Source organism: Dreissena polymorpha, chromosome 6 (genome assembly GCF_020536995.1).
Source record: "Dreissena polymorpha isolate Duluth1 chromosome 6, UMN_Dpol_1.0, whole genome shotgun sequence".
NCBI classification, from domain to species: domain Eukaryota; kingdom Metazoa; phylum Mollusca; class Bivalvia; order Myida; family Dreissenidae; genus Dreissena; species Dreissena polymorpha.
The window spans coordinates 40,662,167-40,676,982 of record NC_068360.1 but is presented as its reverse complement, the minus strand read 5'-3'; the positions used below and the strand labels follow the sequence as shown (position 1 = coordinate 40,676,982).

Here is a 14,816-nt window from a genome sequence, read left to right as displayed (position 1 = left end):
TATGCCTAGCGTCTAGAAAAAAGGCCTTGCAAACAGCGTAGGCCCAGATGAGACGCCGCATGATGCGGCGTCTCATCTGGTTCTGCGCTGTTTGCTTAGAGGAATTTCTGTAAGAAATATTCAAAATATAGAAATAAATATACTAGACATCCCTTATTTTGAAATAAATTGATCCAATTTAGCAGGATGAGAGAATACACTAGGCATGAATGGGTTAAATTTCCACACGCTTGTGTCAGCTCCGTGTCTATATATTGTAATTGACCCGGATTGTGGAGAACGGGTCATGTGCCATATGCGCCCAGAATAGCTCCCACCCCGCCTGCGCATCCGCTAAGTATGACCAGAAGCTACGCTACCCTATATGTGACCACGAAACCTTGTGTAATTTAATGGCAGCGTATCTACTGACCTGACCGCGATAGCTGGCCGCATATAGCATAAGACCCATTTTCGCATGAAATTTAGACAGATAGATATTTTCACATGGTTACTATAGTAAGTTACTATCTTTTGTACGAATTATACCTTACATAAAAAAAGAACTGATATATAAAAATATGAAAGCAAAACTTTGGTAAAGAGTTTATTTTAGAGGTGTGTTCATATATCAGCGCTGGTTTAACTGTGAAGAGAGGTTTCATCACATATTTGTTAAGACCGAACAATTTATAAGACAGCATCGAACGTAACTTTACAAATTGTTGAAATATAAGATAAGGCAACTCCTTTTATATCCAAAGACTATCTTAATCTTACAATTGTAATTAAGGCTTTTAAGCATCGTTTATTTGCGATTGAATATTAGAAGAACTATAACTATTGCCTTCGTAAACAGTTCGTCACACGTTTTGTAATGACCATTCGAGCGGGACAGAAGGAGGGAGCAAAAGGAGCATGACGCACCCCGTTAATTCGGTCTAGCCCCTACGGAATGAATAAACTGTTTATACTGACGACAGCCCTTGACAGCCTCTAATTTTGACACGAGAATAATTAAGTTGTGACGCATGACAAACTGTTGTCAGAAAGTCTCGTAGTTCGGCCTTAGGAATACGAGTAGTGCATAATTTGTTCAAAATGCACGTAATGTATGAATATTGAGATCATCTTAGAGTCATCCATGTATATGTGACATGAACGGTTGTTTTGGTAAATGTATTTTAGCCACGCTCTGAGAAAACTGGGCATAATGCATGTGCGTAAAGTGTCGTCCCAGATTAGCTTGTGCAGTCCGCACAGGCTAATCAGGGACGACACTTCCCGCATAAACTGGATTTTTGCTAAGAAGAGACTATTTTTAAACAGAAAATATCTTAAAAGCGGACACTTTACGCACATGCATTAAACCCCCTTTCCACAGAGGTCATTATAATGTTATAGTTTTAAAGTAAAAGTAATGGTAGTTTTATAGTCAAATTTATTTAGTAAAGCCATTTCACTTTGAAGTTGCCACATTCTTCCTATGGGCTATATGTTTCAATAATTTACATGAATTTATATTCAATAACCTGTTTACAAATAAACTTCTCTTTCTTTGTTTATTCTGCTGTAATATTTTGCTTTATTTCTTGCGAATGCCGCCGCCTTAATCGAAAGCTCAATTTATTAGCATGTCGTTTTATTACTCTTATTGTTATAAGGAAATAGATATCTGAAAGACATCCAGCTTAAACAATGCCATTCATACTTATATCAAAACACTAAGACGAAGTGATTGTTACCAATTTAAATTATTATTTTACAAGTTTTAATCATGTTAAAACGTCAATTAAAACACCTATTAAATACTAATATTTTTTCGGCGTTCTGTCTTCATTTTAGGACTGTCGGGTAATGTCAAACAAACATGTGTATGTCTAACTAGTAATTGATAATTGATTAGGAGGTTATTGCTGTTAGTACGCATATGAAGGATAGGTTCATATAGTTGATTGTAACCGAGTTCTATTTGATGACGTCACGTGGGTGGGTCACGCGACGATGACGCAATCATAATTACCCACATTAGATGTTTGCGGTAAAGACTAGTAATTATAATCATGTTCGATCATTAAATAGTTGTGTACCTACTAAACCGCTCTCGTGACGTCTTTATTTGGCCTTAAAGGCACCGTCAACCACGACGACGATAAAAAGAAAAGTTGTAAAATACCGTATTTTTTTACAATTATTAATTTATATTGATTAAAATATCACGACTGGTATATTACATTTTTTGAAAAAAGTTCATATTTTCAGTATATTCAGTAATAAAATTTCGCGATGTGAAATTAAAGTACATCGCGAAAATAGGTGACATACACTATAAATAACGCAAGAAGATCATTTTAATTAAAAAATATATAAAATTCACTATGCATGCACAATTTGCATTCCTGGGTTTACCACGTGATGATGATGATCAATCTATCAATCTACTGGCGTTAATTGGTGGTTACCTAGTACCGGTACCCAGCAAAATATATTACCGAATTTACTGAAAATATGAAAACTTAACAACTTTTTTCAAGAAATGTAATATATACCAGTCATGATATTTTAATCAATATAAACTAATAATTGTAAAAAAATACGGTATTTTACAACTTGTATTTTCTTCGTCGTCGCGGTTGACGGTACCTTTAAAGAACTCAACTATCTAAGAAAGCATTCCAATTATCATTATACAACTCATCAAAGGGCCATTGGCCACTGGCCCATGCCCGGGGGCCCATGTCAAAACAACCCAAACTATGTTTATTCCTCACAAAGTAATATAACACCGTATTGGTGTGCAGCCTACCAGTTTTCGAGATGAAAAAGAAAAACCATCGTTTAAAGGCGCATATCGACGGCTCTGACGGTATACTATTGTAGGAAAATTTAGGTAAATGTTTAAAGTTTAAAGTGATATAAAGTCTATACAAAAGCACTCACCAACGTGTGTACCGGTATCGGCCATTAAAAAGAAACCTAGATTGGCGAGCACATGTTACCTATGAATGTATTTCCAATTATTTCCCATCATATTACATTGAAGATATCTTTTTTTCATAAAATATATATTCATATAAATTATGTTTGACCTAAAACTTACTTATTTATGCACATCGCAACAGATATTTAATTAATCGAGTAAGTATTTGCATTTATTAGCAAACTATTCAGAATACATATCAAAAGAGAAGGAATACATCAATATTTAAAAAATGAGTCATAAACATGAATAAATAAATACATATATAAATAAAAACATTACTGAATAAATACATAATATATTATATAAATACATAAATAAATACATGAATACACGAATAAATAAACAAATAAATATTATTGAAAACACTCACGGTTTTCTTTTCTGTATCGTCGATCTGTCCAAATTCGAGCGTTGTAAATATTCTGACGTTTCTCGACAAGTGTATTCGTTAATATACTTGTCTCACCTTTACGCTAGTCTGGATACCAACAATACAGGTGTTCGTAACGCCTGTTTATTATCAACACGACGTTGCTCTTGATTAATGACCGTAACGTTAGTCGAGTTCGTGTTTGAGGTAAGAATGCTCATTGACCAATTAAAACGCTCGTAACCTTTGCCCACTCCGAGTTTTTCTCGCCTAGAATTTTGCAGTGACATACATTCGACGCATTTGTTTGCGCATCATTTGATAGGAATTTGTATATCGATGAGAAACTAACAATACTGATAGATAAAAATAACTCCCGCTCATAACCACGAACGAGCCTTTTAATGACAAAAGCGAACTGGAATGAACTGGTGCTGATGAATGCTTCCCATAAATGCGCTCAGGCCATAGTTAAAAAAGAGTTGTGCAACGGGAAATGTGTGTGTTATGACGAGGCTATAACAATAAAAGTATTTTATCAATGTTACAATGAAAAAAAAACACGCAATGATAACAATTAACCGTTTTTTTTTAACAAAACGGTTAACAATGAGTAAATAAGAATAAATTTCGGGACAAATCACTTCTGCCGATTTAATTCAAACAGTTCACCATCCTGTGCGAAATGTCCAAAAAAGTAAATAAAAACGAACGATGGAATTTGATGGTTTTATAGCTTGAATGACCATAGGTCATGCAGAAGCAATACGAATGTGTAATACAAAACTACTTCTAGTGTGAAATGTAAGGAAAACGTTGTTTTATAGGAAATAAATGTACACATTGAATGCAAACAAAAAGTAGACTATTATTAAACACACGTGACTTCCGTTTTGTTTAAAGCAATATCTTGCCTTTTTTGCGTCAATTGCGTGAATATGGATGGTTTTATTTCCGAAAATATAATAAGATTAACAAAGGCAACAACTTCTTTAAATATCACCAGGCTAGAACGACCCGTAATAACACAAGTTGCACGATCCATAATAATGCTGCACTTAAAGTTACGTTCAGATCCATTTTAGATAGTATGAACCGTGCTCTTTGAAATGGGGTTTAATGCATGTGCGTAAAGTGTCGTCCAAGATAAGCCTGTGCAGTCCGAACAATTGTTACGAGAAATAGATGCGTGTGTCCACCGTAAAGGGAGATTTCGTGCGGAAACGAACATTTCATTAAATAATTCCAAATTATTAATTTAAGGACAAAATAATGACATATTTGCATAAAAGGACACTAACTGTCTTCAGAACATCGGACCAACATGACCTGACAATGTACACGGGTCCACCTTATAGGGATGCTAGGCGCGCATTGTGTTTGTCTTTTTTGTTCATCCAACATCCTTCTTAGTAAATTTAAATTGCATGTTTGTATGTGACCCTAACCTGATTGAAACCCTAAGGCTTATTGGGACATCCATTTCATTCGGAGAATCAGTACTTGATATTTGTGGAGAAGGTCGTAAGATCTTTTCGGATCGAACCAGATATGTATCGAATGCTCGGCGGACCCTTTCTTCACTTTATCCACTTAGTTACAGTTAAGTACTTAATAGAAGAAAACCCAGGTTTTGAGTGCAAACAATAATTGTAATTTAAATATTGCATATGCTATTTTCTATATGCGACCCTTTGTAAGTAAAACTAAACATGTCATATCTCTTCTGGTATATGGAAAAATAGAAATAATGTATTTATATTTTAAAGCTCCTTTGTAATTAAATCGAAACAGTGATTCAAGTTCAGTCATTTAGCAATGGCGTCATTTTAAGTATACCTAAAAAAGATTACATTTGAATAAAAACGAAACCTTTCGATACTATACACATCGAGAAAAGTCCAATAACGATCAAATAGTTATTTTCCGTTCAATATATTTTAGTTTCCCTTTTAAAAAAGAAGTGCTAGGGCCGAGGGCATCCATATCCATACCGCGCTTAGTTTACAAGCAATCTATGCATATTATAACACATTATATATATATTTTGCCATCAATAGCTTTTACATTACACTATAAACGATAATATGTTAAAGAATTGATTTAAGTCCATTATCACAACTTCTGATAAGGGTTAATGTTTAACGGTTCCCATTCTTTACGTTTACGTAACTAATTAAAATAGTTATTTTAATTAAGTACACGGTAATGCAAGGGCAGGTACACTTTTGGTGCTTCAAGATTGTGTTAATTTTTCATTTTACAATTAATTAAAAAATTACATTGTTATCAAAACAAATACTTAATGTATAGGTATATTTATCAAACTGTTAATGTGTTTAATTCACAGTCAATTTATACAATTTGTTATACTATGGCATTACAACCTAAATCACAATAGTTCTACATGTATTTTTAATTAAACGTATGGTTACTCAAATATTATAAAAGTACCAGCATATTTAGACAGACGTTAAATATATTATAGATTAAAAGCAGTATTGTAGTTGTTGTTTTTTTTTGTGTGATAAAAGTTTTGGCTGCTTTTGTTGTTGAACTTAAATACATGCTGATTATTGTCAGCTTGTATGACCATGTAGTAAAGGTATCTTGATAGCAAATGCTGTAATGTCTTTAACTACAAAATGAACTCTTATGAAAGTACTGCATTGGAACCATCGGTAATATTTTATTAGATTTTCTGTTCTGATCTGAGATTTAATTGTTCACAAGATTTTCTTTATTTTTTCGAATTGTTTATAGTAAAACAAATAATCAAAAATTATACACGCTGCTATGTGTTTACTGATGTATCAGGTTAACATTTAGCTTTTAAATATATGTATGGATATACACAAACTAAAAATGCAGATGAAACCAATATTTAAAATTTAAATATTGTCTTATGTGCACTTTTAATATTTGTATGCCGGTTAACCTCTTGCACCCCTAATATAAATTAAACACTAAATTACTCAATTATATACGCTGTAGAAGAATCATAAATGAAATTACGTACAGAAAAAGAAATACATGTCATAAGTAGTCGTAACCACTTTGCTACTATTGTTCGTGTTTTTTTCCCTCAGATATAAGATAAATATTATGGAAACAATAGTTTTGATTGCAAGCATCGATGTATAATCAACAACCTAGTTGCTGGAGCTAGCGTCTCGTTTGGAAATTGCAATTTGTATTGTGACGGAAACGAGGCAATTAACAAGATTGGCTATCAGTTGTTTAAATATTACGGCCAATAATAATGGCGGAAATGTCAAATGCGTGCGCAGTTGGAATCGGACCATGGTGTGAAAAGTAGCCTGAGGCTAATCAGATTATTATGTTCATCTATAAAGCCTTACAGAGTCAAAGTGTTGACACACAGCGTTTGCCTTTTAGGCGCAACACATCGGACAACAAGAAAACACCAGCATTTTAATATACGATATAATTTATATATCGTTGTCACTGTCTGTTGAACATTAAATAGCAAATCGCCTTAAGAAAGTTCCTGTTGTCAGCCATAATCATTGAACTATTTAACCTTTCACCATACATAATACGCTAATGAAAGATACATAGCGCACACCACACGTGTTAAGATAAATAACGTCGATTGTGAAAAGGTCATTTTAATTTGGAAAATGGCAGGTGCAATGCATGGGGATTCTTCGGCTAACCCCGCCCTGTTGAAAGCGATGACAGCCAAGCATCTGATACTCCGGAAGGTCCAGATCCAGTTCCGGTCTGCGTGCGATCAGATCGTGCTTCTAAACAAGCGGATGGAGGGAGTACTTTTCCGCTACAATGCTGCGCGCGACTCTGCAAACCGAAGCTTCCGGTACAAGTTACGTCTTCGACTGGCGGTCGTGGAGGGAATACGAAACATGTTTTACGAATACGCCAACATTAAGGCGGTCCAGATCGTAAATCTGCGGCGGGATTTATTCGGAGAAATCGTGGAGATCGTCAATGACGAAAATGCGGTCGGTCGCTACTACGGTGCAGACGACAATTCTGAAGAGGATGATTCGTTTTCTGAATCGGAAGCTGCCGACGATGACGAAGATTTGACGGAAGATGACGAAGGGATGTCGGAGAATTCCGAAGACATTCTTGACGATGATGAAAACTTATCGGAAATCGACGGATCGAATTTAGTTAATAACAATCCCGATACTGAAGAAATGGAAATAGCTTAACAGTTTATTGCAAAGTGAGACATTTCAGAATGTACCCAGAATATTTTGATATGCTTAAATTAATTTCGTTAAAATCATTTGGATTTTTGATAAAACTTACCGCAAAGATCTTTTAATAATCATGTGCATTTATAGATCTGATTGCTGTTAAATCTGAAATGTTCGTAACGGACACGATTTGCTTATGAGTGCAATTCTGTGATATGTTCGTAGAATTCTTGCGTTAATTATTTGAAGCGGATAATGTGTTAAGAGTACATAATTGCATCGATGGTTAATAATTGTTTTACTCGTAATATTAATAAAAACGAATGAGGTAGAATCTTCACTCAGATGAAAGATCAGGATTGTATTGTATAAAGCAGTCAGTTTTCAACGGTTTTAAACATGTTCTTATCACTTATATTATGCATTTAAATATATTCATAACTATCATGTTTTTGTAACGTGATGTCATTTAATTTTGAATAATCTGGTAGTCACTACGAATTACGATTGCATTATATTTAGTAATTAAAGCGTGCTTTATTTAAATATATGTTATGCACAAATAAATTTGAAGGCAGAAGTGGTTGTTTCATTACTTTGCCAACATTGACATTTGTTAAGTTGCATAAAATGTCATTTAAACTCATACATTACTCTTCGCATGCTTGATTCGTTTAATATATGCGTTCTTTGAAATCATATTGATATGATTTTTCGCGCATTGTAATGCCAAGATCTATCGAAATAAATATTGACGGATCTTACTCTGGAAGTGTAACCGCTGCTGTCACAAGTAAAATCCTTCCTTTCAATCAAAGCGCTGAAGGCACTGAAGTTGTTCGCTATTGCATAATATTAGACGCAACTTTGTTTTCAAAATTATGCTATAGCTTTTTATATCGCAAGTTTGAAATGAACACAACCCAATTGAAATTTATAAAGAGTGTGTCCTAAAGCACAGGTCGAGATGTGTATGCACTGTTTATCCTCATATTTATGTTTTAGAGATAACTTGGACAAAATAACAAGAATGTGTCTTTTTTTTCACAATTGAGTGCTGCACTGGCAACCATCTTTAGAACTTTGATTGCCTTGCTAGAGAATAACAAGCCTATACTCATGTACATGTTGTGTTATGTGTATCTTATACTTTATATATTTTCTTTAAATTATTGAGCAACAATTTTGCCCACATTACATACTTTTAATGCACCATTAAGCCCCGTTTTCCCTGAAAGCAGCCAATATGTACAGATTGCAATGATAAACTGGCCATTGTCGACGCACAAGCTGTTATAAATACTAGAATGGCAAATATCATCGAACAAGCTCCTAAACCTATTGTTTACATACAGGCTGTCTGCTGCAGTTTGGTTATCGTTCCTAGCGTAGTAATCAGGCAGTGGTTATCGTTCCTAGCGTATCTAAAGCAGACTGACTTGCAAAACTGCCTCTCTAAATTAGATGTGAGCTAACGCTAAAGATGAAATGCGTTATTATTTGACACTTGATAAATGATTTTGAAGTCAGAAAAAAATGACCAGACAAGAACGTATTATTACCGAACAAAATAAAATACTTTGATCTGCGTTAAGTCGTCTTTACGAAACACAAACCATCCTTTTATAATACCAACCCTATATACCGACTTTTGGTTGTAAACAGTAGACTGGGAAATTCTTACGCTGTACAGAACGGTGATTAAAGATCAGCGTATTTATGTGCGAGCATAACCTAAGTTAAAGTGCACCTTTTAATGATCGTGGTATTTGAATGGGGGATTCATATTTGTGTTGTGATCGTCCAGATCGACCGTACAGGCTAATCAGAGACGACACATTTCGCCTAAACTAATTTTTTTTCTAAGAAGAGACAAATATAATTTTACTTTATTACTTTAAATATTACTTTACACGGAAAATATTAAGCGCAAAGTGTTGTTCCTGATTAGCCTTTGCGGACTGCACATGCTTCTCTGGAACGAAACATTACGCACATGAATTTAACCCCCTTTTCACAAAGCGAGTCTCAAATATAATATTATGGTAAATATTATAAAAATACGAGCATAAACTATCCAATTGGGTGATTATATCCGGTGCATGTACAGTTCTAATTACGCAACACGATTATATATTAAGTGATAACATTTGCAGGCAGTTTTTTAATTGAAGAAATTTTAAATTAACAACGCACACAAACGCAGGATAGGTCCTTTGGCGTCACAACAACTGGTCCTGAAACAAGAAAACATGCACATCTTAATTGGCAATAAGAAACATAAACATATTCAGAATAAAAACATTACGTATATAGCTAATATCATAGTTTTTTTTAACGTATTTGCTAATTTTGAATCAGGTCATTACGGCAAAATAAGTACCTTATCATTTAAATCATAATCGCACATTTACAAAACATCTTATAAACTAAAGCTGACCGCAGGAACACGTTAGTTAGATCGTCATTAAGTTTTCTGGCGATTATATTTGATTTACTTGGTTGCACTTGATAAATTATGTGAACACCACACATCGGTCGAATGCTGATGGATTTGCGGTTCACAATTTAACAGCGTACTGCATAACAATACTTTACAAAAAATGTAAACAGACGCTCGAAAATAACTAAGCAACTGCAAATATAAAAAAAACAGTTAAATGAGGCAAAAACTGTCATTTGAGAATATATATATACAACAGTATTACAAAATCATGTGTTATTAGAAAACTTATCTTAAGGTATTTGCTAATGCTAGGAAAGAGAAAAAAAGAAAATGTAGGCGAACTAAATTTTATTATTTGGTTTCTTACACAAAAAATGTATTCGTTGTATATCATTTTAAATTATCAATGTGTATTTAGTGTAATACGTATTCATTTAGTTTTATCATTATGTATTGTGCACTATCAATAAAGATCCTGAATTTGATATGCATTTTGTATTCTTTTGTTTATGTGTGAAACTAAATGTTTGTCAGCAACATGTCGCGGCCGCTGCCAGAAATTACATTCAGTTGTTAACTTTTTAAAAATGAGTGTGACCTTGACCTTTGATCGCGGGACACAGATATTAAACATAACACGTCCTCTCGACAGTATGTGTCCGTTATTTTAAAACTGAATGACACATGATGAAGTCTACCAAAACTGTATCGAGTCCATATTTTAAATAGTGACCTCTGATTAGAGAAGCCGCAGTATGCGCATATTTGACCGTTGGCCTCTTTGTGTGACCTTGAGAATTGAGCTTGAGACTCGGGTATCATACGCGACATGCCATTAACAAATGGTGCACACGTGTGATTAATTATTTAACAATAGCATTATGAATTAGAAGTTACATTCTATCTAATTCTACAGTTCTGTCATGTCCATTTGAACTTTTAACCTTTAAATGTGAAACCGACCTTTGCTACAGAAATAAGGGTTTCTATTGTCCTAAATGGTCTCAACATTTTTATAAATTGTGGAAAGTTATTTTTAAATTTCATTATGAATGACAAAGTTAAAGTTTGAACATAAAGTTGTAGTAAACCAAAAATAGACATCTAACCTCGTTGTTTGCATTTCATACACATCTTAATTGGCAATTAGAAAAATAAGCATATTCAGTATAAAAAACATTACGTATATAATAAATATCATAGCCAAACTCTTACATTTGACCACTGAGCAATGTTACACGTGTCTTACACGTGACACAATGTCACCTCACTTTGAACATGTGTAGTAAGTTATTTACAAAATGCATGATTCATGATGAAGTTAAAGTCCTGACAAGCTCTGACTTTGTAACGCATTTACGTTCGCAAGTAATCACATACGCTCAATCATTGTCATAGCTACATGGAGATATGTTTAAATCTTACATCTTAAATCTTAAATGTTTAAATCAAACAGCACAATCCTAGATGTTTAAAGGTAGTTTACACTTTAAATTTATGTGGTTTAATTAACGAAGAATCATATGCTTTCAGAGTTAAACGAGTTGATCAAGTATGTATAGGATAATAATAAATTTTGATATGCGTTGTTTTAGAGTGTCAAAGAGATCATTGATCATTTTGATGACACGTCAACGCTGATGATAATCCTGATGATAATAATGATTATGTTGATTATGATAAATTATATTTCAGCCGGTGGCAATAAATAACAATAATTGTTAATGATAATGATACTAACGATCATGATAAAAATAGCGAAATTGAATGATGTACAAAAAGCTGTTGATGAAAACAATCCTGATAACATAGCTGATGATTACGATGATTATTATGCTGATTTTGACGTAGATGATGATGATTATGACGTCGTTGATGATGATGATGATGATGATTATAATGATAATGATAATAATAATGATAATGATGATGATGATGATGATGATGATGATGATGATGATGATGATGATGATGATGATGATGATGATGATGATGATAATGATGATGATGATGATGAAAATATGAATATTAAAGCTCACCAAGAGATTCATGCAGAGAAAAAGTACCTTTTCTTGCTTTTTTTATCCCGACATAAAGGCATGTATGAAGGCATCCTGCCAGCCTGAAAATAAGAACAAACAATACATAACAACTAGTAGTCAAGTTCCACTGTGTAGCATGCATAATGCATAGTCAAGTGACACTGTGTAGCACGCATACTGCATAGTCAAGTGACACTGGTGTAGCATGCATACTGCATAGACAAGTGACAGTGTGTAGCACGCATACTGCATAGTCAAGTGACACTGTGTAGCACGCATACTGCATAGTCAAGTGACACTGTGTAGCACGCCTACTGCATAGTCAAGCGACACTGTGTAGCACGCATACTGGATAGTCAAGTGAAACTGGCGTAGCACGCATACTGCATAGTCAAGTGACACTGTGTAGCACGCATACTGCATAGTCAAGTGAGACTGTGTAGCGCGCATACTGCATAGTCAAGTGACACTGTGTAGCACGCATACTGCATAGTCAAGTGACACTGGTGTAGCATGCATTCTGCATAGACAAGTGACAGAGTGTAGCACGCATACTGCATAGTCAAGTGATACCGTGTAGCACGCATACTGCATAGTCAAGTGACACTGTGTAGCACGCATACTGCATAGTCAAGTGACAATGTGTAGCACGCATACTGCATAGTCAAGCGACACTGTGTAGCACGCATACTGCACAGTCAAGTGAAACTGGTGTAGCACGCATACTGCATAGACAAGTTACAGTGTGTAGCACGCATACTGCACAGACAAGTGACACCGTGTAGCACGCATACTGCATAGTCAAGTGACACTGTGTAGCACGCATACTGCATAGTCAAGTGACAATGTGTAGCACGCATACTGCATAGTCAAGCGACACTGTGTAGCACGCATACTGCATAGTCTAGTGAAACTGGTGTAGCACGCATACTGCATAGTCAAGTGACACTGTGTAGCACGCATACTGCATAGTCAAGTGACACTGGTGTAGCATGCATACTGCATAGACAAGTTACAGTGTGTAGCCCGCATACTGCACAGACAAGTGACACCGTGTAGCACGCATACTGCATAGTCAAGTGACACTGTGTAGCACGCATACTGCATAGTCAAGTGACACTGTGTGACACGCATACTGCATAGTCAAGCGACACTGTGAAGCACGCATACTGCATTGTCAAGTGACACTGGTGTAGCACGCATACTGCATAGTCAAGTGACACTGTGTAGCACGCCGACCGCATAGTCAAGTGAGACTGTGTAGCGCGCATACTGCATAGTCAAGCGACACTGTGTAGCACACATACTGCACAGTCAAGTGAAACTGGTGTAGCACGCATTCTGCATAGACAAGTTACAGTGTGTAGCACGCATACTGCACAGACAAGTGACACCGTGTAGCACGCATACTGCATAGTCAAGTGACACTGTGTAGCACGCATACTGCATAGTCATGTTAAACTGGTGTAGCACGCATACTGCATAGTCAATTGACACTGTGTAGCACGCATACTGCATAGACAAGTGACACTGGTGTAGCACGCATACTGCATAGACAAGTTACAGTGTGTAGCACGCATACTGCACAGTCAAGTGACAATGTGTAGCACGCATACTGCATAGTCAAGTGACACTGTGTAGCACGCATACTGCATAGTCAAGTGACACTGTGTGACACGCATACTGCATAGTCAAGCGACACTGTGAAGCACGCATACTGCATTGTCAAGTGACACTGGTGTAGCACGCATACTGCATAGTCAAGTGACACTGTGTAGCACGCCGACCGCATAGTCAAGTGACACTGTGTAGCACGCATACTGCATAGTCAAGCGACACTGTGTAGCACGCATACTGCATAGTCAAGTGAAACTGGTGTAGCACGCATACTGCATAGTCAAGTGACACTGTGTAGCACGCATACTGCATAGTCAAGTGACACTGTGTAGCACGCATACTGCATAGTCAAGTGACACTGTGTAGCACGCATACTGGATAGTCAAGTGGCACTGTGTAGCACGCATACTGCATAGTCAAGTGGCACTGTGTAGCAGGCATACTGCATAGTCAAGTGACACTGGTGTAGCACGCATACTGCATAGTCAAGTAACACTGTGTAGCACGCATACTGGATAGTCAAGTGGCACTGTGTAGCACGCATACTGCATAGTCAAGTGACACTGTGTAGCACGCATGCTGCATAGTCAAGTGACACTTTGTAGCACGCATACTGCATAGTCAAGTGACACTGAGTAGCACGAATACTGGAGAGTCAAGTGACACTGTGTAGCACGCATACTTCATAGTCACATGACACCGTGTAGCACGCATACTGCATAGTCAAGTGACACTGTGTAGCACGCATACTGCAAAGATAAGTGACGCCATGTAGCACGCATACTGCATAGTCAAGTGACGCCGCGTAGCACGCATACTGGATAGTCAAGTGACACTGTGTAGCACGCATACTGGATAGTCAAGTGACACTGTGTAGCACGCATATTGGATAGTCAAGTGACACTGTGTAGCACGCATACTGCATAGTCAAGTGACACTGTGTAGCACGCATACTGCATAGTCAAGTGACACTGTGTAGCACGCATACTGGAGAGTCAAGTGACACTGTGTAGTACGCATACTGCATAGTCAAGTGACACTGTGTAGCACGCATACTGCATAGTCAAGTGACACTGGTGTAGCACGCATACTGCATAGTCAAGTGACACTGAGTAGCACGCATACTGGATAGTCAAGTGACACTGTATAGCACGCATACTGCATAGTCAAGTGACACTGGTGTAGCACG

General features: G+C 36.2%; 1 protein-coding gene across 1 annotated transcript in view; it reads right to left on the bottom strand.

Annotated features, from left to right (window-relative positions):
- Positions 1-9,399: 9,399 nt before the first annotated feature.
- LOC127834989 (uncharacterized) overlaps positions 9,400-14,816 on the bottom strand; it is an 8,870-nt gene continuing 3,453 nt past the window's right edge. The window contains exons 4-5 of the mRNA XM_052361161.1: positions 12,035-12,090; positions 9,400-9,759 (exon numbers count right to left, since the gene is read on the bottom strand). Of these exons, the coding sequence (XP_052217121.1) occupies positions 12,050-12,090 (41 nt within the window). The 3' untranslated portion in view covers positions 9,400-9,759; positions 12,035-12,049. The remainder of the gene's footprint in view (positions 9,760-12,034; positions 12,091-14,816) is intronic.